This window comes from Artemia franciscana, unplaced genomic scaffold, assembly GCF_032884065.1.
Source record: "Artemia franciscana unplaced genomic scaffold, ASM3288406v1 PGA_scaffold_30, whole genome shotgun sequence".
In the NCBI taxonomy this organism is placed as follows: domain Eukaryota; kingdom Metazoa; phylum Arthropoda; class Branchiopoda; order Anostraca; family Artemiidae; genus Artemia; species Artemia franciscana.
The window spans coordinates 2250836-2278373 of record NW_027062662.1 but is presented as its reverse complement, the minus strand read 5'-3'; the positions used below and the strand labels follow the sequence as shown (position 1 = coordinate 2278373).

General features: G+C 35.1%; 2 protein-coding genes across 4 annotated transcripts in view; one reads left to right on the top strand and one right to left on the bottom strand.

Moving 5' to 3' along the window:
* The window catches only part of LOC136041579 (uncharacterized), a 37171-nt gene extending 19142 nt beyond the window's left edge, over positions 1-18029 (bottom strand). The window contains exons 1-3 of one of the 3 annotated variants that reach the window (XM_065726271.1): positions 17862-18029; positions 3944-4136; positions 882-1111 (exon numbers count right to left, since the gene is read on the bottom strand). In XM_065726271.1, coding sequence (XP_065582343.1) covers positions 882-1111; positions 3944-4136; positions 17862-17876 — 438 coding nt within the window. In that variant the 5' untranslated portion in view covers positions 17877-18029. Of the gene's footprint in view, positions 1-881; positions 1112-3943; positions 4137-17838 lie in introns of all 3 variants that reach the window. The other 2 variants (XM_065726273.1, XM_065726272.1) reach the window with 2 other exon arrangements.
* A 7862-nt stretch (positions 18030-25891) lies between these two features.
* LOC136041607 (pre-mRNA-processing factor 19-like) overlaps positions 25892-27538 on the top strand; it is an 83777-nt gene continuing 82130 nt past the window's right edge. Inside the window, exon 1 of the mRNA XM_065726316.1 lies at positions 25892-26003. Within this exon, the coding sequence (XP_065582388.1) occupies positions 25985-26003 (19 nt within the window). The 5' untranslated portion in view covers positions 25892-25984. The remainder of the gene's footprint in view (positions 26004-27538) is intronic.

Below are 27538 nucleotides of genomic sequence, written 5' to 3'. Positions count from 1 at the left end.
AGGGAGTTCATTGCTCCGCATGCGAGAATTTTTTGTTATATCTAGACTCCGGTATCAATTTTATGAAGTAAAGATGTTAGTACCACTGAGACGGAAAGACGTAAAATTACGAATGGTAAACAACAAAATAAAACATTTAACTTTAAAAAATTCTTTAAAAAAGTGATTATTTTATCTTTGTTCCAATTAAAACAATAAAAAACATAAACACAACTACATAAGATAAATCTCTGATTTAATGATTTTTCTATGAAACACTAGATAATGCTGGATATATTTTTCTTATACATATCAACTCTAGTTTCGTCTCAGAGCAGTTTCTTACCCCACTACTTGAAAAATAACCTAATGCCCCAAATAAAAATAAACAAATGGATTTATTTTAAAGCCCACTAACAGCACTTATAATTAGGCTCAATCAGCATTCATATGTCCTGTGAATCACATGGACTAAGGATTGCTGCTCCTGGAGAATGCAGAAAAACAATGACTATATTGCGTAGTTTGTAATACTTGTGAAAAGACACATGTGTATCACGCTTGTGTCAAATCCCAGAACCCTCAAAGCACAATCATCAACCCTAAGATCCATGCAGAACAAATAGACGACACTCAAACAAGCACCACAAGAATGGGAAAGATGACTGATGATCTTTCTTCTCTTATGCAAAAAAGTCTCTCGCAATTTCACTGGTTGCTTTTTAATTCGTTCATAAAACGCCAAGCAACATCGTTCTAAGTAATAAGGCAATATCAAAACAATAATAATAATCGTAATAATATCGTAATAAGCAATATCGTAATAATATCGTAATAAGCAATTTCGTAATAATAATAATAATCGTAATAATATCGTAATAAGGGATTCGGGTGAAACTTACAGTAGCTTCAGCACACCAAGGCTTCCCTGGAATATCTGACGCATAAACTTTGAATGTGGCAGGCTTTCCTGTAGCAGCCATAGCAATATCGTTAAGAGCCATAGTTGCATTCCTGGGGGAGCCCTCGTGCATCATCTCTGCATTCCTTATTTTCTTCCTCTTAGCTTTTGACACCTTTTCTTCTTCTTTGCTCTTTCTTTTGAATATTTTAAATTTAGTTTTGTCCACATCTGCAAATTAAAATTTTGCATAAATTAATACTGTAACGTCTACTTATTTGAAAAACTGGTACCTACTCTACTGGGACTTGAACTATCCAAAAGCCATCAACGTTGAGCATTTGGTAGTTTGGTATGCGGCTGTATGGATTTTAGGGTTTTTTGGGGCAGGGTTGGGTTGAATGTTGCTCCCCCCCCCACATCCACAAATGATTTGGATTAGGGTCCAGGTGATATACGAATCAGTGTCATTATGTGATATTGGAAAAAAATATTGGATACCGACCGATTTTTTTTCTAGGCGCAAAGTATCCAGAAGATGCCACCATATTTCCTCAAGTAACTTTTGCTGGTGCAGTCCTTGGGGGTGGGGCCACAAGCAAAGACTAATCATGGTGGAGAGAGCAGAAGTGATTTCAATAAATACTTTATACTTCTTTCAACCAGATTTTCACGAATTTGTGTTGATGTAAATAAATTGGCTTAAAATAATTACTGTTCATACTAGAACTTCATTTGGTTGAATTGTTTTTCTAAATCTTTTCTAAATAAATCTGTTTTTTGCATTATTTGGAATCCACAATGTATTATTGAGGCTGTTCTTAGGCAACTAATAAACAAGGGGGAAACATGTGAGTATGACTATGGGGGGCAAAGAACTCAGGGTCTAAAATTGAGACAATTTATGGGTATTTTTGAGGTATTTGGATAATGAGGTATTTTTCCGGAGGGGAATTTATCGGCACATTATATCGATATCGTATTGGTACATTATCAATATATTGGTACTGTACCCAAAAAATTCATAGCAGTCAGGCCGGCCATGGAAAAAGTGCGTTAGTAATGGAGCAATGCTACTTGGCAGCATTCAAATTTGTTGGCAGATTTTGTCTGAAAATACCATTTTTACATATAAAATACTTTTTGCTGAAAGAAAAGCTGCGAAAACACAAATTGTACTGCTGAAGTTTCGGCAGCTTTTGGAATTCTGTCGAATTCTGCTAATGGCAGCTATGTTACTTTGCCTGTACCTGAGTCGGGCAATATTTGGGATACCAACCTATTTGGACATAGAAGAAGGGGTCATATAAGAAACTCTTTCATACCAAAACTCGATGAAAAATTGAGCCTCAAATTGGCTGTTTTTAACATTTTGAGCACCCCCTCTCCTCGAAAAATTTAGCTTTCAGTCCAATATCCCAGATCATAATAAAAGCACTGCAACACTACTAATAACAACACTAACTAGTAGTCGCAACACAGACGGATACTGCTTAGCAAAGGTTCTATCATATCAATCTCCTTAAATGGTATATCTATTTAAGGAACATAGTACCTATTTTTAGGTAATATGTTCTGTCTTAGAAATACCTAAAAATGGTATTCTGTGGGAAAGCATAATAAAAAAAAAAAAGGACAAAAAAGGACAACATAGTACCTAAAGAACTTCTACGGCATAGGTTCAAACAAAAAACCAAATTTAAGAAACCCTTCTGTGCAATAAGCCAATGCAACACTATAGGACCTAACTGAAAAAAAAAAAAAAAAAAAAACAAGTTCAAAATGTTACTTTGTAGTACTAATGAAACTTTACAAGGTACAACAAAAGGAGAATTATTAGGAAACAATTTGAGGTGACAAACTGTAAGCAAAGAGTAACCCATATCAAATAGTAACCAAACACATAAAAAAGCAATTTTGATAATAATATCTATGTGTCAAAAGTTTAAATGGCAGCCCCAGATAAAACATTACATATTCGGAACTTAAATGAAAAAGTGCTTTTGCTGCACGAAGTTTCTTAGTTCTCTATCAAACCTAAAGCACCCCAAAAATATTCCACGATTACACAAAAATGAAGGAATTAGATGTAAAAGAGAAAAAAACTGAATTTTGGGACCTGAAGCAGGAGGTCAGTTATAATATCCAAGTATTCAGGTGTCTTGAGGTACAGGCCAAAGAGGAATGGATATTAATAGGCGAGAAAAAAAGGAGTGGGGGGGGGCTTCAGTTCCATGTAAAATCTAGTTGAAAAGGCTCCTCTTTATCGCAAAAACAAACAGATGGACTGCAGTACACAACACAGAAAAATACCTTCCTAAATAAATCTGAATCTAATACATCTAAATAAATAAACTTGCACAAACTATCATAAACTACAGTATTTAAGTAATTAAGGAGTGAACTTTTTTTAGACTACAGTGAATAGCATACTTATAAAAGCATATAGAATGTTACATATTTCTTTTAAAGCACACGTAAATGCACAAAAGCAAAGTGTTTGCTTTAGATAAATTCCCTTTATAAAAATGCCCCACCACCCTCAAAAACAAAACTTTATGACACTTAACTTCTAGGTAATTAACCACTACAAAATTATGCTATACAGTTTAGACCTCAGTATCTTAACTTTTCATTTGGTACGCTTTTATTATAGTTTACTGCTTTGTATATGGTTAATCAAACAGTTACCTAGAACTAGAAAGAAAATCTATCAAGTTTTCTTCAACCTTTCAAAAGTCCCATATTTGAGGACCCCACTTGACCACAATCATTACCATGGCTTCCAATAGACCATTCCAATCTTAGACCATTCCTCCAAATTGATTTTAACTTTGTCCTGCACCTTTGCTATTCCACAAATTGTATCTTACCTGCACCCACATCAACTAACCTTCGAAATGTCATATTTTAAAAGGCTGAATATTGCATATCCATAGTTGCTTGCAAAAGCAGTGCTAAAAAATTAGGATTTCAGAAGGAGCCCAGAACCTGAGCTCCCTCTCCTCATACACGGAATCTCCATTACTTCCAGTGCCAATTAGCTTATAAAAGTATACAAACCTGGATATGGTATATCCATAGTAGCACACTCTGGTTCTCCAACATACGAAGGCTCAGTTACATATCCACCATAGGTCTGAGGAGGAGCAGGGGAGGTATCCATGGTTTCAAATCTTGATGGTCTCTGGGCAATGAATGATCCTCTTGGTGCAAGGAATGATCTTTGTATTGGAGGATATCTAGGACGTGATTGCTATAAAAAAGGAGACAGTTAGTAGAAGCCAGTCCAAAATGGGGGAGGAATTCTCCTGCAAGGAGATATGGATGCATTCTAAACGTTAGCACCCATCAATCTACTACAAGAGTATCTTATCTTTCAACATGAAAATATTCTGGGCATATTCCTCCAACTTGGAAACCTATAAATCTTGCATGATGAAAAAATCTTCGAACTTCCTAGAAAAAACATTCAGAAAAAAGAGAAAATCGTTCAATTGTTTATAACTAATCAAATAAAAAAGGTTAGTTTCTAACATAAAAGAAAATAGTAATTAAGATTAGAATTAGCAAAACCGAACTCCATAAGAAGGGAACCATCGGGGAGCCATATGTGATAATGAAGCTTAATAAGACCATGGTCTGCCCTCACCTGGATTTTGGCATGACCTTAGCATCTCCCAGTTATAAGATGGATGTGAAGGTACTTGGATGTGTGAAGGTACTTGGATGTGAGTGTTCAAAAATGACCAACAAAGCTTATGCCAACACTGCAAGGCAAAACCTACAAGGAATACCTCATCCAACTCAAACTCCCTACTTTAGTATACCATAGGAAAAAGGGAGACATAATAACAACTTGTAAGCTGGTAGAAAGTGCTTCAAAGTCACGTCTTCTCCCCGTTCCTCTCAACTACTACATGAGGACAAAATAGGAGGATGCAGGTCCTCCATTGCACCAGGTTAGATTGCCAACACTTCTTCTCAGTCTGTTATGCCCCACTCTGGAGCAGCCCGTCCAAAGCCACCGTCCAGTCTCACACCCTGGAAGCCTTTAAGAAAGAAGTTAATCAAGACTGGTGAATGCTTAATGAAGGCTAAACTGGGATGTCAGATCATAACCTCGAAACACCATCAACAAGATTTTTTTTTTTTACCAGATCTTATCTTCACCACCTTATCTTCCTGGATATGCGATTCTGAGTAAGGTAATAAGAGTTTAACCCAATACCATTAGGGTACCTGGGAACACAGAGGGCACTTGGATGCCCCTGAATCCGCAATCAAATGAGCCATCTCCTAACTTCATAACTCAATCTATGGTTGTATACAACAGGGATGGGAAAAACTGCAGAAGATTCTACACTAGCACACAGGCAATGATCCATCATGGAAAAAGTAAAGTAGCAAAGTAGCAATTCTACTTGGAAGTTTCCAAATTTGTTGCCAGATTTTTATCTGTAAATATCATTTCTACATATAAAAATACTTTTTCCTCAAAGAAAAGCTATCAGAACACAAGTTCTTCTGCTAATGTGTTGGCAGCTTTTGGAATTCTGTCAAATTCTGCTAATGGCAGCTTCGGAACTTTTCCCATGTCTGACAATGGTTAGTGCCCTTTTCAATCCTTATATACCAACCTAAATAGATATTAGATACTCTATGAGACATTCACTTACCATGCTTTAGGACTTGCACATTAAAAGATTAGCCTCACATTTATGGTTCATAAGATCTTTGAAGCAATTTCTGGTAGGAGTTGGAAAAAAATTGGGAACCATGCATGTTGTATGTTTCATTTTGTTTTAGGATGTTAAAGTAGTATTTTAACAACTTTATACTTTGAACAGAAATAGAAATCTTATGACATTTAGTAGTACCCTACGAAATCAGGACTAGGCATGGCACCAAAAAAATTAGCTGTTGAACAATTGGTCTTTAAAATGGCCCTGCATTGGTCTTTTATACCATAGTCTATGAGTATTTAACAGTAAATCAGTTCTTTACTATTCACTGGAACACTTAGCAAAAAATATTTTACTCTGCTTTACACCAAGCCAAAGTAGCTTAATCATAAAGTTTCTTTGCTGACTTGTTGGTGAAGGCAAAATAAACCTTGAATTCCTTTCTACTAGATACAGAAAACAAGAAATCTTTATTTTGTGGCTGAATACAACCACACAACTTATACCTGGATACAAGGAGAGAGATGCTAGGCATATTCCCCTGAAAAACTCTCACCCCCCTGCAGAAAATTCATCCCTATGGAAAATCTTTTCCATACAAAATTGTGCAGCTAAAAACAAAGCAAGATAAATATAAACAATGAAGAAAAGAAGGAATTTTGGAATATTCTATGCATATTACAGAATATATTCAGAATGTGTGATGTAAAATATACTATGGAATTTATTTTTACGTTTTGGTTTATTTTTTTTTTCATGTTTTAGGGAGCTGAGTTTATCATTGCAGGTTAAAATACAGATTACAGCAAACAACTAAACAAATAAGATATTAGTAGCAACTATAGAAGAGTTGCCCTATAAAGGAAGCACGCTGAGGTATCAGGATTCAATTAAGAAGTACAATTAATTACTTTATGTGGAGCCTAGAGTGAGCCAAAATCAAAACCCGCATTAATTCAAAAACATTCAGAAATTAAATAAAAAACAATTTTTTTTAAACTTGTAAAGTAAGGAGTAAACTTAAAGTAAGTTTAAAGTAAGGACTTAAAGTAAGGATTTAAACTGAAAGTAAGGAGCTATGTTAAAACTTAAAACTAATACAAATTATTCCATATATGAAAGGGGATGTCCCCTCCTCAATGCTCTGCTCTTTGTGCTAAAGTTTGACTCTTTCTCACAACTCTACTTTTTAAAACAATACAAAACCTTAGCACAAAGAGCAGGGCTTAGAGGAGAGGACAGGCCCTTTCATATACAGAATAATTCCTGTTCATTTTTAGTTTTAATGTTGCTCCTTACTTTCAGTTAAAAAAAAAGCTTGTTTTTATTTTATTTAATAGACTAAAAGAACTAAAATAATAAGGCAATAAGATGAATGAAAGAAACTGAAATCTTGACCTGTCCAAATATTATGCTCAGTTGGTAGGTGAAGCAACTTTAAAAACTCAATTCATAAGTAGGCAAAAAGATAAATCAATAAAATGAAAGGACTAACAAAATGATACCTGAATATCTACCACTATCTCGATATAGTCCAGTAACTTAAAACAGTTTAGCCAGCAAGAAACAACAAGCAGTCCATAAAAATTTTTGAATTTGCTGGTTATAAAATAGCTGCTAATATAATATCAGGGCTTAGTTCAATAATTGAAGTGAAAAAAAATGTCATACTTGAGGAGTTATTGAGCAAAAAAAAAGTTTAGTTTCTAAAATAATATTCAAGATGGACTTACATACAACAAAATTAGCCTCAGACTTATTATCAACAAACTCATATCGACTTTGATATAATTTCTAGCAGGAGTTGGAAAGCACTTTTGAAACATGCATTTTGCATAAACCATTTTATTTTTAAGATTTCTTAATTTCAGTTTCATTCTTGTAATAGTAATAAATAGCCTCAAAACCTTATTAATCCAAATATGAAAAAAAACTTGAATATCATAGAACATGAATATTCTGGGCGCTTAAGTGGTATGTTAACAACTTTAAATTTTGGATAAATAATAAAGAAAAAACTTTTTGAATTTTTTATTTCATGAAATTACAAGAAGACCTGACACCCAAAAAGTTAGTTGCTCATAAACTAGCCTTCAAATTGGCCCTGCACTAGTCTTATACAGCATAGCCTATAAGTTCCAACAGTCAAAACGTTACAGTCTGTCTCACTGATCATTGGAAACACTTAACAAGGCAAAGTGTCTTAGTCATAAAGTTTCTTTGCAGTTTTTTGTGACTTTTAGATGAAGGTAAAATACACCAACTTGGATTCTTTCCTGCTAGATACACATAAATAATTAGTATCTATGTTGTGGTTTTAAGAAAGCCACATATTTTGTGACTGGCTTTAGTAACCCCCCCCCCCACAACATACTTTCAACTTGATAAAAAGGAGTCAGAAAAATAAAGGTGCAGAGCACCACAGCTTGACTGGCTCATGGTTTTTACTGGAACAATCAAGTTAATAAGGTAATAAGACCTATGAAAGAAGCTGAAAATACTGATATCTTGATCTGTCGAAATATTTTCCTCAGTTGGTAAATGTAACCCTATTACACTCAATTTCGAAATTAGGTAAAAAAGATAGACTCGTGCACTGCACCATCTCATATCAGCAGTAAATTGCCAGTGTCTCTTCTAGCCAAAACAAGAGCTTAAAGTGCTTATTTTAACAATATTGGCTAGTTTTGAATGACAAGTTGGTAGAATGTCTATATTATCTATGCCTATGTTACATGATTTTATTTGAGTTAATCAAGTGATTTACACCTCAATATTGTACCTACAATTTTAGTTTTTTAAAATGAAGTCATTTTTTTTATCCTACCTAAAAACTCTCACATTAGATTCATATTTATCTGGTCTTCAAATTAAGATGATAACATTTAACAATAACATCAATTAGAAAACAATGCATTAATATTAAGTTCATTGACATACAATTTAAGCAAAACTTAGGCTTTTACCTAGGAGGAGAACTAGAGCCTTCTCTCTTCTCCAAAAGTAAAAACTTAGACACTCTTAAGCAAAAAAGCTTTTTTCTTTCAAGATCAAAATCTAAAAGGTAAAAGATGCATGGGAAAAACTGGACTGTGTCATTGAAAAAAGAAGATGACCTGAATTGCTGATTAACACAACAAATTAAATGAGTATTTTTAAAGTGCCACTTCACTGGCGGCTGTTACTGATATGGTGATTTACAGTGAACACAAGTCTGGTAATTGGAAAATATTGAGTAAACACACTAATTTCTGACACTAACACTAAGCATTAACACTAATCCCTTGAAGAGCAACCTTGAAAGGGGAGCAGCTTAAAACCAAAGAGGAGTCATATTCTAATGGACATAGTATAAAGACAGGGAAAGCAGCAGATACCCCTTTGTCAGCCAATACTATTGTTTGAAACTTCCACCAAATTATAAAATTTGATGTAATATATAGTAAAGCCCTAATACTGAATTCCTCTATTACTTCAATCTTGTCATATGTCATAGCTCCTACATTAAACAAATTATCTTCTCAGTCTGGAATTTATCTCCCTTTGTGATTAAGTGTGTAAATGACTCAAACAGTAGACTGCTTGAAATCATTTCTAAGCTGATAGAAGAAAACATGAAAATCTGATCAATCCTACTTATTGTAAAGTAATAATTTCATTATTTTCCTTCTAATTTCTATATATTTCTTGGTCTATGCATAGGACAATCAGAGAGGGGAGTCCATTTGCCAAGTGAATGGATTACTATATTTGGAAATAGCATAAAAGGAGATTGTCTACATCAAGTTATATAATTTTGTACCTATACATTTGGTAAAATTCAAAGATACAGTTTTTTGCTGTTGGTTAGGGTTTATTATAAAGTAGTTTAGTTAAGTGAGCAAAACCATAGGAATGTACCTAGAGCCTTTATGATCTCCTGGGAAGATTGTTTAGAAAATCTACCTCTACTCCTTCTCTCTCTAGACACCACAACCCTTACTTTTAACAATCTTTATGTTATAGAAGTGAAACTTTACCAAATAGATTTTCAGTTCAAATGAGGCACAAAAAAAGCATTTTGGGTCTTGTACCTTTTCTGAATCCCAATTTAAAAATCTATAAATCTATTTCTTAAATTTAGAGAAGACCCCTTAAACTGTCTTAAAATTCTACCCATATGATAGGAATTTCAATTGTCAAAAGTAAAGCCAAAGAAAAAGATTCAAAACTGAAAAATTAAGGTTTAAAGCCCAATATTTTTTTAAGGATCCAGACAGGTATTGACCTGTATTGCACACAATCTTCTAGCCCAAGGAATCAGAAATGGATAGACAAAGCGGTAAATTTTCTAACTTACTAATGAGATAGCTAAAAAATGGAATACACTTTAGAATCAGATTTTCATCTTAAATCTAAATAAAAACATCAATTTTGTGCCAGAAATTAAGTTTATCTCTACCCTATGCACCCCCCCCCCCTAATGTACAAATATATACCCTGAATTATGTAGTGGATCATTCTTGATGGTATACAAGTTCTACTCCCTGCCAAGAGTAAAATTTTTTAATTCATTGGTATTTACAATAAAGAGCCTTGAACCTTGGTAATCTATTGTCCCTTGTAATCCAACATGTCTATTATTGTTGAATATTTTTTGATAATCTTTGCTAATGTAGATAAGACATAACCGAATTGCTTTCAATTTGAACACACCACTACTATGGTGCTCAATATATAAGTGTTGATTTTTGTTTTTGATGATTTAGAGAGGACACCATGTTAGCCTATAAGTTAATGAGGCTAGTACTCTCCCAGCATTATTCCCTACTGTAGGTCCCAACTCAATAACTTACCCCCATTGCTTTTATCCGGAAAAAATTTGCCAAGCTTAACGCAATTACACATAAAAACCATTTCCAAATTTTTGTTCATGAGTCCAAAATGAATAAGAAAGTGGCGAGTGGAGTGTTTATCCCAACCGTTAATATTGCTTTGGGCGAGATATTGCATGACAATGCATCTGTAATGTCTGCTGAGTTAAACGCCATAATCATGGCATTGGAGTACATCAAGAATAATGAATTTATGATTGTTGATTTACAAAATATTACAGTTTATTCTGACTCTTTATCAAGCCTAGGGCTGCTTTCTTCAGCTTCTCAGTATAAGATGAATATAGACGCATTTCATTGTCTTGGCATTATTGATAATCTTGCTTTAAGAGGAATAAGAACTTATCTCCAGTATGTTCCAAGCCACTCAGGTGTTATTGGTAACCATAAGGCAGACGAAATTGAAAAAATGCTTTAAATATTGACCAGCCAAGTTGGAGAAGAATCCCCATTAGAGATATTTACCACTGGAGATTAGCAGGGTACTGTTAAATAACAATAATCAAATCCTATCACCTTTCCCCAATAAGTACCTTTCTAAGATTTATCATAAAATTTATTCTGGGTTAAATGGGCTAAATTTTCAGGCATTTTCATATCTGTTCCCTAATTCAAGTGGAGCAGTTCCCTCTTCCCCCTTTGCAGGTCTTGTAATTTTACAAATGAAACAATTGACCATTGCCTATTTGAATGTAATAAGCTAACGTTTGCACAGATTATTCTGCAATGTAAACCCTTAAAGTGCTTCAAACACCACAAAATTTCACTATCAGCCAAGAGTCTATCTCACTACATATGCACAGAGTTCAGAAATCAGCATTTATTATCTTATGTTTCAACTACTAGAATCAAGACCTACTGAAAGAAATCTGAGCTGATTCTAGATAAATAAGAAGCAACCAAATCAGTAACCCTGTCCATCACAGAGTGAATCAAAGGGAAAAGTGCTGAAGTCTTGACTGAAAAGCCCACATCTACTGAAGAAGAAGAAGAACAACTAGAGGTTATCACATGAAACTTGTCAAGCAGTCTACTATATCTAGAGTTCAGACTCAATTATTTTTATCACAAATTGTCAACAGTTGGAACCCACTATCTAATGAAACAGTTACTTCTGAATCTGTCAATGTTTTCAAACAAAGGCTGGATGCTGAGTGGTCCCCCAGAGAGCCTCTCCACTGGGATGCTACAGGTCATACAACAGCATCTGCTCACTAAAGAACTTTGAATACAGCTCAAGTCATCATTTTGGAACTCTAAAGGGAGAAATCCTTAGATTGCTCCTAGCTGCAATTTAAGATAAATTCTCAGCTTGCATTTGACAAGATATGACAGCATTGCAGCCTACAGCTGAAGTAGGTATCATTAATGACCATATAATGAAAAAAATAATGGAAACTTAATATGAAAGATTTGTTTTATGGCTCTTTGTCAATTGTAGAATTTATTATCTCTATTAACTATTACATTGTCTTGGAAAAGGATATCACCAGATACAGTCACCACAACCTACCAAGGGCATGTCTAGTTAAAGTTTAATCTTTCTGTAAGTTCTATAGCATTAATAATATCAATTTTATAATAAAACATAAGCTCTCTTATTGTGCTGTTTAATTTACTGAATATGACATATACAATGAATTATAATATGTACTTCACAGTATGATATACAATGTAGGATCTTTTCATTAGATCTGTAATTTGTCAGATAACAAGATACTCTTTTGTAAAATAATCCTGACTGCAGAAGGTGTTAGACAGTACCTATCATCCAACAAATTCCATAATTCAACACTGCCCTGCCAAATTTCTGCTGGATTACCAGAAGTCCTCTGTATATGCAATAAATTTTTGATTACTTTGAAAACTGTTAAAATCAATTTGAAGAAAAGAGTGACTTATGGAAAATTCAGTGCATATATACAGCCCTGGATATATATTTACAGTAGGAAACAAGGGGGGGGGGGTAATTCAATTCCAGCTCAAGTATTACATTTGGATTCAGTATGAGATTTTGATTTCAAGCTTGTGTCTAATTTTTAGCTATCTCATTAGTGAGTTAATCAGAAAATTTAGCAACATAGTGACTTGGCAATATCTTCTCAGAGTATATGTGTAGGTCTGCATTTATCCCTGAAAGTTTTATTCACCTAACTCAACTACTTTTCATGACAGCAAGAAGCCACCTAGCTAGAACTTTATTATAAATGTCTATCTATCAAAAAAGTTTGGCAAGACTGTAGACAGCTGGTGCCAACTAGCATACAATTATCTAATTCTATTTAGGCCTACATCATATACAAGATTACATCATAATAAACCTGCAAATAAGTCTATGTTTATAAAATATTGTCTGGTATAAGCCTAGAATTAAGGCTATTGAGATGGCAGCATTCTAAGTAGCAGCACTGGTTTGTAAGAAAACATTTCTTAGTAGAATTCAAGACAAGCTACTTTTTGATATCTTGGATAGTCTTTAGGTAAGGTTCAGGGATGGATTTACAAACGAAAGTATATCCTCAGAAGATGTTTTGAAGTGACTACCTCTACTCCTTCTCTCTCTAGAGGGCACTGATCTTTGATTACCTTAAAAAATCTTGGTTTTATGAAGCTGAAACCTAGAAAAATAGATCCTATGATTAAACAAAGTACAAGAAAAGTATTTACAGCTGTACAACTTTGCTCAATCCTAATCCATGAGGTTTCAAAGATCTGCAAATACATTTCCTAAATTAAATAAAAAAAAAAAATTATGATAGGGTAGGTAAATCCAACACAGGGGTAACTCAAACCCCCTATCTTATTTGGATCAGTGATCATAGATGTCTTTGACTCCATGTACCATCTTCTTCCTTTAGCTTGGGTACTTAACATCATTGTTGAATATTTCTGCCATTTTCAATTCCTTTAATCAATTTCAATATTTGGAGGACAGCATTTTTGTTGGCCACAAAGTAGGTAGCAAATTTTAAGTGATAGTGCAGAAAAATAGAGATGATAAAATGACTCTAAACAGCTGAAAAGTTAATAGGATAGTACAGGTAATTAATGTTATTTATTAGTATTTTATTCTCAAACTAGTCAGGAGACACAAGGGATGTTGGACTTATCCCAGAAAAACTCTAATTTGGGGTAAATCTGACATGTCAGACTTACCCCATACAGGATAAATTCTGAAAAGATTGTTGGACTTACCCTGTGTATACAAGTTGCTAGGTTTTGGCAATTCCAGCATAGATTTCAGTGTTTTTTTCTCTATTTACAATTACACAATTTACAACATACTAATTGACCAGACAAAGAACCAAGCTGGGGAAAGAGATTTCCCCAGCTTGCCTGCTGTTACCCCTGAAAACCCCTAGAACTGCCCAATTATGCTGAGCAGTATATAGCAAATTCACTGAAGGTCATGGAAAAATGGGGCACAGGCTTACCAAACAGCAGTTCCAAGATGAAGTGAAAAACAGATATCAGTGAGAACAAAACCAAAACTCATTTCACAAAGAATTGGCCAGGTGAAGACTGGTGGATTAGGTTTAAGAAAAGAAACAATATCTCACTAAACAAACCTGAGAGACTTAAAAATCCTGAAGGCTGTGCAATAAGCAGACCTTTTCATCATTCTAGGATTTTATGACCTGCTACAAAAAACAGCAGAAGAGCTTGACATCTTGGACAATCCAGAATGTTGGTACAACTAGAACAAACTTCATTTTTTTGCAATCCTGATAGCCTTAAAATTGCTGGTGCAAAAGGATCATCAGAAAAGCAGTGAGCTGGTGACAATGGGTGTGATGACACACCTATTCTTGCATGTATAAGTGCATCATACAAGAAACTGCCACTACTGGTAATTATCTCAGGGAAAAACACTTTTAGTTCATGGCTGCCTGATAAAGACCATCCAGATACATATTTTTCATCTACTAAGAAAAGACAGAATAAAGCAGACCTCTTCTACAACTAGTTTAAGGATATTTTCCTGCCTCAGGTGAAAGACCCTTGTTGACATTGACAGCCATGGCTCCTATTTATTCTTGGTACTTCTGGAGCTTCCTTCAGAAATAAATGTTACTATCCTCAAGTTGCCAGCCTGTCTATCCCATGTTCTGCAGACCCTTTACAAGATCATTTTCAAATGGCTGAAATCACCCTATTAACAGAAAAATGGCTGAAATAATCCTATTAGCATCAAGCACATCTAGGTGACATCTTACCAAAAGAGGGACTTGTGAAAACTTTATGTCAGATCTAGGAAACTTACTTTATCCCTTCACTGATTAAAAAATCATTTTAAACAACAGGAATTTACAATTTTGCTATTCCAACACATATCAACTGTAGCATAATTGAGAAGGTCAAGGGAAAATGACATGTTGAGACAAAGACATCAGATACTTGGAATTTAACAAGAGTGACAACCACAGTGAATACTCCAACTAATCAGTTCAATGTTGGTTCATTCACATGAGAAATCATTTGAAGAACTTCTCTTGGACTCAGCCTAGTGCCCTTTTCTTGATGCATCAGCACCTGGGAAATCTGGTTGGCAGAGAATTGCTTAAGAAGCCAAAGTAATCATATCTGTAGAGATTTTGAGAGGACTTGAACAAACATAGAAAGAGAAAAAATAAAAGTTAAAGAAAAAAAGAAAAAATTAAAGAGAATATGCTCAAGCCAAAACCAAAAAAAGATAAAGAAAGCTGATCTTTCTAGTGAAGACTCTGATGTCTGACTGGGTTCTTGATTTTCCTGACAAAACTCTTGTTTGCATAAAATATTTTCACTTTCTGAGCCTAGCCAACTATTCATATGACTGGTCCCAAAAAGATGAAATTGAAGAAGTTGAAGAATACATCTTTGCTGAAACACTGGAGCTGTTCCCTTTGCTCTACCATCATTCAAATTTCTGCATGTCATTAGCCTGTACACACTAGGGTCTACAAGTGGTCAAAAGTTTGCTATCTTGACTCTGTCTGATACCAATTGATGTTACTTTTTTTTATGGAAATCCCCTTTTTTCAACAACAAAAAAAAAACAACAACTGTATTATTTGAAGCATGGTGTTACCTTTTTTATATATACAAAAATAACAGCAACATTTTGAAAAAATGCCACTGTTAGATACTTATTCTACATACAGAGTAAACCAACACTGTCAGAATTACCCCATGGTAAGCAGAAAACCTGTGTTCTGCTGTAGTACATGAAAACTATTGACCAGAGTTTTTGTCTTGCATGGTATTTCTGTACATAGAAGTATCCTCTATCATGCCTTAGGGTGACATATAGTTTTTAACCCTATATGTATAGGATTTATCTGGGGGTATCAGATTTTCCCAAGACTAGAGAGCAAGTTTGACCTCCATAATATGGGTTACTTTGGTGTAGTAACTTACAGAAACAACAAAACTTGTAAACTTTCTAGATTATGAGGAATGTTTACTAGTAAAACCAAGAGCAATGTCAAATTGTTTTTATTGCACCAGCAACTCCAAAACAATCTTTGGACCAAATTATGGTGAAAAAAAAACTCAGGAGGGGGTTGGATTTACCCAAGTTCACCCTAAAGCTTAAAATTCTACTCAAATAATATTAATTGTATTTTCAAAACTAAAACAAGAGAAAAGGAAAAATTAAAATAGGCCTATAAAAATTTCTAGGAAAAATCTAATATGATCTTCAAATTTCCACTCTGGGGGCTGTGGTTAAAGAACAGGGTAGAGGAATTGCAGTCAAAATGTGTTAACTATAATTATTCTGTGTATGCATATTATAAAGTAGCCTAGCCTATGAATTGCATTATTATATGTCTCCTTCTCAACAACCCTAATTCTAGACTTATATTGATTGTATTACCTGACCAATATCAGAATGAGCAAAAATAGGCCTAATAGCTTAATGAAAAAAAAAATACAAAATTTGATATGAAGTCTAAAATCCAGCATTTTTTGTCTGATTAGCATATAACTTAGGCCCAAATGATATATAAACATTTGGTAAAATTTTAGTTTAGTGACTTCTTGCTATCTTGGAAAGGGGTTAGGTTAGGAAAATGAAACTTTCAGGGATGGGTCTATAGGCTAAAGTATATCCCAGGAAGGTATTCTGAAGTACCCACCTCTACTCCTTCTCCCTCTAGAGGGCGCTGAAATCCATGTACATGACAGGTCTATACCTATTGAAATGTTGACAAAACAGCATTTTACCTTAATTTTCAGTTACCAGTTGCCTTTTCTCTGCCTTTTCTCTGCCTTTAGTTCTGAAAAAATGGCATTCATGTTATTTGAGTACAATTCTGAGCCATATCAATGTTTTTTTTTTTCAAAATTTAGGAAATGTATTTGCATATCTTTAAAACCTTATAAATTAGGATTGAGCAGAGTTGTGAAGCTGAAAACTTCATTCAAGCAGATCTATTTTGCAAGGTTTCACTTTTATAGCACACATATTTTTAAAGATCATCAAAGGTCAGGACCCTCTAGAGGGAGAGGGAGTAGAGGTAGGTACTTAAAAATACCTTCCTGAGACATACTTTAGCCTGTAGACTCATCCCTGAAAGTTTCATTTTCCTAACCTAACCCCTTTCCAAGATAGCAAGAAGTCACTGAGCTTGGATTTTACTAAACATTTGGTAAAATTCTAGTTAATTGACTTCTTGTTATCTTGGAAAGGGTTTAGGTTAGGAAAATGAAACTTTCAGGTATGGGTGTACAGGCTAAAGTATGTCCAGGGAAGGTATTTTGAAGTACCCACCTCCACTCCTTCTCCCTCTAGAGGGCCCTGAAATTTGCCTACATGACAGGTCTATACCTATTGAAATTTTGACAAAACAACATTTTACCTTAATTTTCAGTTACTAGTTGCTTTTTCTCTGCTTTTAGTTCTGAAAATGCAATTCCTGTAATTTTAGTAGAATTTTGAGCCATATTAATGTTTTTTTTTTAATTTAGGAAATGTATTTGCACATCTTTAAAGCCTTATAAAATGGGATTGAGCAAAGTTATGAAGCTGAAAACAATTTTGTTGTACTTCAATTAAGAAGAAGATCTATTTTGCAAGGATTTACTTTAAAACATACATATTTTTAAAGGTCATCAAAGGTCAGGGCCCTCTAGAGGGAGAAGGAGTGGATGTAGGTACTTTAAAATACCTTCCCGGGATATAGGCTACTTCAGCCTGTAGACCCATCCCTGGAAGTTTCATTTTCCTAACCTAGACCCTTTCCAAGATAGCAAGAAGTCAATTAACTATATCAAACATTTTAATAATGCATAATTGAGGCAAACTTTCAGAAATATAAAGCAAAATGTCTAATTGGGGAATAACCTACAAGTTGCAACTAGCCTAGGCCTGATTAAGCAAAAACAGCGTTCATATTAATGAGTTATGGTCTACTTTCAGAAAAATCCAAATCGTACGTAATTGTAAGACATTAATATCTCTTTACAAGGGCCAGGCAGAAGTTAAGCAAGGTTGTCTGTTTTAGGATTCTTTCCAGATGTTAGAAGAAAAATGGCGCTGAGAGAGACAAGAAAATGAAAAACCGAATGTTTTGAAAAGAAATCCCTATTGAACTAAAATCAGTGACATAGTAAGGTAACCTAGCGGATGTAAAACCACTATGGTGATTTCACATCGTAAATATACATACATACAAAATTAAACATACGTATTGATATATAGATTAAACAATAAGCCCGCCGTTAGCATTTAGAGCCAAGTACCTCATATTGACATTCTGACTGACTGTTGGCACTTCGTCAATGTAGATTAAGCTACATCTTGGCTGGACGATTATTTGGTCATTTCGCACTGTGACAAGTGTGGCCACCAGATTTGCATAATACACAGAACGTACTAGCTGTGCACATTTTTGAACGGTTAGATACATATCGACCACAAATACCACCTGATTGGCGATTTATTGCTATGTGACCTACCTCGTGACACTTAAACCATCAACGGAAAAGGAAGAACAATTCCTGAACAGTTCCATAACCAATGCACAGTGATTCTTTTAGGAAAAAGTCCAAGTCACTACCAGTCTCGAACTGCACTTAAAAGAGACAGGAAGCACCAGGCTGGCTTATCTTTTTGCTTGGGAATTAGTTTCTGAAGGTCCGAAAAGTTTAAGGATGACTAACTTAAAGTTTAACTTAACTAAACTTAAAGTTTAGTTTAAAGTTCTTAAACTTAACTAAACTTAAAGTTTAAGGGGACTCGCTTAACGACATATGCGAAGAACGACTCTTTCATAGAAGCACTAGTAGATGGCTGAGCGGCTTTCACACTCTCAACTACTTTATTAGCCATTGATTTGGAGCGCACAACGATTTTTGAGTCGTTATTCAATTGCTTAAGATCCGTATTTTCATTTGAAGCCGCTTTATATATAATATGAAAAAAACTTCGTTTTCTTAAAGAGTTAAAGAGGCTGCGTCCCAAAGTCGAACCTTAAAACGTACAGGAATTAGAAGAGGCAGTTGGGGGGCTGCCGCCCCCCAAACCCCCAGCTTTTAAAGACTCTTTTGTACAGGTTTTTTTTTGGGGGGGGGGACTTCATTGTTACTAATTACTAGTTTCGGCGCAATGGTTCTCCTGTCCTCTTGTGTTTAACATTTTTCGAAGTTATTCCATTATTCATTCATTTCAATTTTTTGTTAATTAAAAGAGGGCCTTTCCGAAGCCAAGAGCTGGGGGTTAGCAAAAAAACAAAAAACCTGTACAAAAGAGTCTTTAAAAGCTGGGGGTTTGGGGGGCGGCAGCCCCCCAACTGCCTCTTCTAATTCCTGTACGTTTTAAGGTTCGACTTTGGGACGCAGCCTCTTTAACTCTTTAAGAAAACGAAGTTTTTTTCATATTATTTCTGTACGTTTTTCTACAATCCATGGTGGATGTAATTTAATAATTCCTGTACTCCTCGTTTCTCAAATGATAAGCTGTCCAGGTGTTATCAAAATTTTTTTGATGTTGTGAAAAAAGACCGCCCGTCAGGGACTTGAACCCTTGACCTGAGGATTAAAAGTCTCACGCTCTACCAACTGAGCTAATAACTTGCATGTGTGTAAATATAAATTCTCAATAGCTTTTAAAAATTTCAAATTAACATGGGCTCTTATGGAGAGAAATCCGTTAATTAAATAGCTAATGGGTGGTTTCTGGAAAACCGGGAAGGAGTTATCGGATCAAGCTGAAATTTCGCGGATAAGCTCCTGGGCCGTAGGGGACCTTAACTTGTGAATTTCAGCCCGATCGGACAACGTTAAAAGGGGTAGGGGGGGGGTTGGAGGGTCGAAACTTTCGGGGGGTTAAGATTTTCCTACGAAACTTTCATGGGCACTTACTCGGAGAATTCCGCATCGAATGAGTCTTCGTACACCCAGATCCGATGTCGGATGTGACCTGTAGGCGTCTAGAAAAAAAAAGTAAATGAATTTTAAGTGGCTATGCGTGGTTTCTGGAAAACAGGGAAGGAGTTATCGGATCAAGCTGAAATTTCGCGGATAAGCTCCTGGGCCCTAGGGGACCTTAACTTGTGAATTTCAGCCCGATCGGACAACGTTAAAGGGGGGCTTGGGTTGACAGGTCGAAACTTTCGGCCAGATTTTCCCCATGAAGAAAAAGTTGGAGGGGGATGAAATTTTGCAGGTTTCTTAGTTGGAGCTCGGGCTACGAAATGCATCCCTCCCCATCCGTCTGCGACCACTGGAACCGAAGATCGCTTAACATTGTCGTGTGTCGCCTCTTTATAGAGGCACGAGTGTGCCTCCTTGATACATTTAATAAACTTTTTACGGTCCAGAGGATCCTTAACATCTTGTGGACAATTTCTTAGTACTACTACATGCGATGGCTGTACGCTTTGCAAATTGTAAGTACTAGAGGTTGATGCATTGCTAACTTTTCAATATTTGAAGATTTCACATGTAAGAGCGCACGAGTCATGACGTCAATTAATCCATTTATTTTGTCTGGAATTTTTTTTTACTTTTGAAGCTAGTGTACCAGAAATGTCATCGCTGATGACTGGAATATCATAGGGACTGAAAATAACAAATTGCGGTATATTTTTCTTCTCTTTGGTGGCAGATATGAGGAGCTTGGACATGTTAATAACATTTTCGTCGTCTTTGACATGACTAATAGCTCAGCCTTGCATCTTGAACTCACAATAAAAAGTTTCTTGGATAATAAGATCGTACCTTGCGCAAAGATATTAACAGCCGATGTTACACTCTATTCTATTTTCGAACCCTTGGATAGAGATTGTGCAAGAAAATTTAGTACAACATTCAAAATATTTGCTTTTGCTCATGCTTGTCTTTCAGTAATTAATGATACCTGGCAAAAACAAATGATATCGGAGGATAATCAGATGATATCGAAAAGGTAGTAGGCTAAATTTCAGAAGCTCAAAATGCCAATAAGCGTTGGAAGCGTAGGATCCTGCTATCTATTTCCCGCAGTTTAAGGGAGACACCACTGCCGGCAAGTACGATGACGCTTACTATTGAAAACCTTCCCTCTTCTGCTCAATTGTTAGTAAAAATTTGCAAAAATAACTGATCAGTAAAAATAATCATAGTTATTACCATAGGATTATCTCTCATTTATTGAAATGATGAATAATAATTTTATTCAGATCATGACTTATAATTCTTTGCCAGATATTACAAAATTTAACTACCTTCACAGGGATTAAAATTCATGAAAAAGCCTTCAGGTTTGATAATCAATAATATCCAATTCTAGACAGATGTTTTCATCTTGAACTCTGAGTCAATACTGTCAACATTACTTTCTTTTTTCCACGCTATCTTTGACAATTACATAATCTCATGATCTATTCCTGAGACCGAAGACTGTAGGGTATTATTATTGCTGATGATTGCGGCTAATTGGAGGAATCAAAATCCATCCACTAATGACATCAAACTAGTTATAGACAAAAATTATCATTCAAGAGTTTCCTATTTAGCAAATATTTCAACCGTTCCGACAAGATATTACATAACTAGGTAACGATGAAAGAAAGAAAATTCAGGGGTTATAAATATTTTGAAAAACACAAAGAATTTCTGTAAAGACAGCATTGAAAATTCCAAAGAAAATTGAAAAAGATACTGAAAAATGCCTTAAAAATTGCAAAAATGCCGAAAAATTGGCAGCCCACCGCCGATAGTACTTCGGTGGTGCGCCGCCAAAATTTTTTTTCCTAATTTTTGTCGCAACCCCAGACATAAATTCTCTCCGCCACCGCCAAATTTCGATTCGGCGCGGCTTCGGGGACTACTTCAGACAGAAACTGCTATTGGGGGCTGCCATCCTTTGCTTTCACAAACCCTTCCTCTTTACCTTTCCCAGATTTTTCTTGAAACCCATTTTTGGGCTGAGTCGACTCTGGCTGAGCTTTCAGAGTCACGCCACTGATTTTTGTTCCAAACCAAGTTCCAAACCTAAAAACTAAAAAACTATTACTTTAAAGTTAAAACTTCTTGATTTGACCACAATAGTTCTATTTAAATAAATCCTATTATTATATCTTGTATCCGGAACTTCCGGATAAAGGACATTCAAAAAAGAGGGATTCTCATCAATAATAAAAAAAACAACTAGAAAAAATGGCATTCTTAAAGAAATATTAACAACACAAATTCCAGTTTTAACACTGTTATTAAACACTAAATTCTTGTACAGCTTACTTACTATCTAGAAAATGAACGAAATCACATATTGTAGTTTGCACTTTTTGTGCCGTTTTCAGAATGGAAAGGCTGTGAAGAATAAAAAGGTAACTATCATAATCTTCATGGTTGAAAACCTTATTCCTGAGGTTTAGAATTCTCATTTTATATATTCCCCCTACAAGCCCCCTTAATATTTTTAATAATTGTCAACTGACTAGCAGACTACTGCCACATCATACAAAATGGTTTAATTTTATTTAAACGCCTATTTTCATATTTAAGTACTTCATATGAATTTGTTTTCGTAGTACTGTTATATATGGCACCAAAAATCCAAACAAGTTCGGACCCATGTCGGGAATGGATTTGTCAGGAAGCATCAAATAAGTACCGTCATAGTTTCTATGGTTGGAAACCTCAGATCTAAATTTGATATGCTTCCCTCTTGTATACTCTCCCTCCCATCTCCTAATAAATTTCATAAATCATCGGCCAACTAGTAACAGTAGCAGTCTACTGAAATATTGTAGAGATATATTTCAAACAGTTAGTGGTAACGAACTATAAGTAAGGAGCGACCCGGCTCAATAGTAACTGAAACAATAAAAAATACATTAAAAGAAAGGTGTTTTTATGCTGATTTCAAATGTATAAATCTTATCAATTTTAGTCTTACCCATCAAAAGTTACGAGCCTGAGAAAATTTGCCTCATTTTGAAAAAGGGAAAAATTCCCCCTAAAAGTCATAGAACCTTAATAAAAATTACACCATCAGATTAAGCGTGTCAGAAAACCATGCTGTATAGGTCTCAAGTTCCTATCTGCAAAAATGTGGAATTTTGTATTTTTGCCAGAAGAGTGTTTTTTTGTTTTGCTTTTTTTTCTTCTCTAAGGGGTGATTGTATCGATCCAGCGGTTCTATAATATCGCAAGAGGGCTCATTTGAACGGATATTAAAAGTTCCAGTGTCCTTTTTAAGCGACCAAAAAATTGGGGGGGGGGCAACTAGGCCCCTTCCCACGCTCATCTTTTCCCAAAGTCATCGGATCAAATTTTTTAGATAGCCATTTTGTTCAGCATAGTCACAAAATCTAATAACTATGTCTTCGAGGATGATTTAATACCCAACAGTCCCCGGGGGAAGGGCTGCAAGCTAGGGTATTTACCCATTGTGTTTTTGGGAAGTATACAGACATTTTAAAGAGGATTTTTCGTTGGGGGGGGGGGAGGGGATTATGTGTGAAAATCTCTCCGTGGAGTAATTTCTTATGTGGGAAGGGAATTTTCCATGAAGGAGGTGCAAGATTTCCCAGCATTATTTAGGAAACAATCAGAAATTAACTAAAAAACAAGTTTTTCAACTGAAAGTAGGTAGTGACATTAAAACTTAGAACAAACAGAAACTATTCGCATTTTAATGGATTTTTACCCTCGTCAATACTTTGCTCTTTACGCCAAAGTTTTTTTAAGTGCTTTCATTAAGAGCTATTTATTCCAATTAAACCTTTTGTGATTCAGGGGTCATTCTTAAGGAATTGGAACAAAATTTAAACTTTAGCGTAAAGAGCGAGGTATTAACGAGGGTAGGAACCCCTCTTATAAATAATAAATTTTTCGAATATAGAAGTTCGTTATGTAAGTTGGTTAGTTAGATACGTAAATATATTACTAATAAAAATGTTCGCAAGTAAAAACTAACAGTTCTAGTGCCCTTTTTAAGTGACAGAAAAAATTGGAGGGCAACTAAGCCCCCTCCTCCGCCCATTTTTTTGAAAATCGTCCGATCAAAATTTTGAGACAGCCATTTAGCCAAAAAAAATATTATCAATATGCAAATTTTGTGTTAATTATTCATGTACGGTGAGCCAAAATTGAAACCTACATTAGTTCAAAAAAGTTCAGAAATTAAATTAGAAAAAAACAAGTTTCTGTTTTACTGAAAATAAGGAGTGACATTTAAACCTAAACCAAACAGAAATTATTCCGTATATGAAAGGGGCTGTCCCCTCCTCCACGACTCTTTTTTTACGCTAAAGTTTGAACCTTTAACGCAACTCTATTTTATAAAACAATGAAAAACTTTAGCGCAAAGAGCGAGGCATTGAGGAGGGGATAGCCCATTTCATGTATAGAATAATTTCTGTTCGGTTTAAGTTTTATTGTCACTCCTTACTTTCAGTAAAAAAAAAAAAAAATTTTATGCATATGAGATTGGTTGCCTTTCCTCAATAGCTCGATCTTATGCCAAGTTACGCCCGTCGATTTACAATACTAATAGAAGGCCTTCAGTCGCTTAATAAAATCAAGGGGGTATATCATCTTCCACTATAATTCGCGAAAAGGTTTTCACGGGATAGAGAGTTGAAAGCATAGATGAAATCTAGAAAAATGCCATTAATAGGGAGGCAATAGCGTTCTAAATATTATAGAACATGAAAAAGAATGAAGATCTGGTCAGTGCCTCTTCTCCCCCTGCGAAATCCACACTGAATTTCAAGTGTCCGCTGATCTCTTGCTCCCTCAAATCTATTGACCAAAAAGAATTGTGAATACTTTGGTCTTATCAGACTGATGACAGGCTCTAGTTTATCTTCTACAACATGTTTTTAAACCTTGTAGATCTCAAAACGAAGACTGTCTTCGTCAGGCGACTTATAGTTATTTAGACGTTTGATTAGGATTTGTACCTCCAAAGTTGAAGGCTGGGCCACGTCAACTTCATACGGTGGTTTTTCATTTGGTAGTACCAGCATCATCGTCACATCTTGTCCATCTACTCACACATATTGCTTGGGTCATACTAAAAGGTTAAATGAACCTGAGGCTTATAAATTCTACTTGGTGGTTGGATTGAAATATTGAGTAGCAAACATCAATCATAAATTCAAGGACGCCGCTACTAATCTAGGCAGTGCATAATAATTTTCAAAGCTTGATGGCATCTTAAGGTATTCGCCACTCAGGCTCTTGAAGCAGTTGTAGGCCTAACCACTGTTAACGTAATAATCAGCATCAAACCAAATACTGCGTCTAAATCCAAAATGGACGCCTTCTCCGTTTTCTCAGACAAAAGTGTTTACCTATTTAACTCAAAATGTTTCTTTACTTTTTTCCTCTCACATTGCATTATTCCATTTTTTGAAAGTTCCAGTTTATTCCAACTTTTGCACGTTATTTATTTTATTCTTCATGTAATGGTGGCTAAAAACATGGGGTAGATGTGTTCAAATCTTTTAATTGCACAATATTTTGCTACACGTCGAAAAAGAATGACAGCTCACGGTATAAGCATCCGTATACAAAAAAATTGGTCTTTCTGTGTTTTGATTAGCCCCTCGACCTAGCACTAGGGTCTATTTTCTCAGCAAAAGAAATTCTGAGGAGAAAGGGTAAGGTTTCAAAAGCCACGGACTTAAGTTTTTAAAGGTTTTTGTATATGAAACACCGCTCTTATAAGTTTATATAGCTCTTATAGAGCAGTATATATAGCACTTATATAGCAGCTCTTATATAGCACTTATGTATAAGTGCTAAAAATTTTAACGCTCCTTCTCCTTTTGTGGAGCAAAAGAAGAACTATACCAAATGTCGTGTGGGATTGTATCATTTTAAAGTGTTCTAGCTTGTCGAACCTACAGCTCTTCCGCACGTGTTTTTCGTGTATAAATGCATTTTTGCAGAAAATCTGCTGCAATCTTTTCACGGAGTGAATGCGATTATAACGTTTGTTTTTTCGTAAGTGCAGCATGCAGCAACGAAGACGTGGGCGTTTGACGACTGCTTGAAACGGAACGCCTGAAATGGTGAAACTGTCCCCGACATCCTACTAGAAAAGAAAAAGAAAGAAAACAAAAATGGCTTTAATTTGTGGAAGTAAGTTGTTCAGACTGAAGCAGAGCTAAATGTCTATTATAGAACCAAATGCGAGCCCTAGCTCATCCATTCCAGGAATTTTTTTTTTTGTTTTTTTCTGACTTGTTTCAAATCGCGCCAGGAAATTACCCCCTTTCCATGTGAAATTTCCCTTGGAAACCTGCCTCCCCACTGAAAACCCCTCCCACGGTTGAAAATTTCCCACATATTACCCAATAACAGCAAGCCTACTATACGACACCATGGGAAAATTACTTAACTTTTATTTAAAACAAGCTTAAATTTATTGCTTTACAGGGGTTGTTAGGGGTTATTTCAGTACAGGTTTATATTGACAGAGTATTCAATAGTTAAAAAAAGCAGTAAATAGTAGCAAACCATATATCTGGCTTTCATATGAAGTGAATATACTGCTTGATGCCTTTTTTTTATGTTCTTTACAAATATAATAATTGCTTCTAGGCTACCTTAAATTCAGATTTAAGCATTTTTTAACCTAACCTTAATTAACCTTATTATAAATAAGGTAAAATTCTAGTTAATTGACTTCTTGCTATCTCAGATAGGGTTTAGGTTAGGAAAATGAAACTTTCAGCAATGAATCTACAGACTAATGTATGTCCCAGGAAGATATTTTGAAGCAACTACCTTCACTCCTTCTCCCTCTAGAGGGCCCTGACATTTGATGACCTTCAAAAATATAAGTGTTATAAAAGTGAAACTTTGCAAAATAGATTTTCTGCTTAATTGAAGTACAACAAAATTGTTATCAGCTTCATAACTTGGCTCAATTCCATTTTATAAGGTTTTAAAGATATGCAAACACATTTCCTAAATTTTGAAAGAAAACATCAATATGGCTCAAAATTCTACTCAAATAATACAAATTGTATTTTCAGAACTAAAGGCAGAGAAAAAGCAACTAGTAACTGAAAATTAAGGTAAAATGTTGTTTTGTCAAAATTTCAACAGGTATAGACCTGTCATGTAGGCAAATTTCAGGGCCCTCTAGAGAGAGAAGGAGTGGAGGTGGGTACTTTAAAATACCTTCCCAGGATATACTTTTGCCTATAGACCCATCCCTGAAAGTTTCATTTTCCTAACCTAAACCCTTTCCAAGATAACAAGAAGTCAATTAACTAGAATTTTACCTAAGGTTTTAAAGATATGCAAATACATTTCCATAATTTTGAAAAAGAAACATTGATATGGCTCAAAATTCTACTCAAATAACAGGAATTGCATTTTCAGAACTAAAGGCAGAGAAAAAGCAACTAGTAACTGAAAATTAAGGTAAAAGTTGTTTAGTCAAATTTTCAATAGGTATAGACCTGTCATGTAGGCAAATTTCAGGGCCCTCTAGAGGGAGAAAGAGTGGAGGTGGGTACTTTAAAATACCTTCCCAGGACATACAAGAAGTCAATTAGCTAGAATTTTACCATTAATAATTTTAGCACTGAGAAAATGTAGTATTATTTTGTCAAAAACAACATGGAGAAAACTTAGTATTATATTGTTGGAGATGACAGATAACT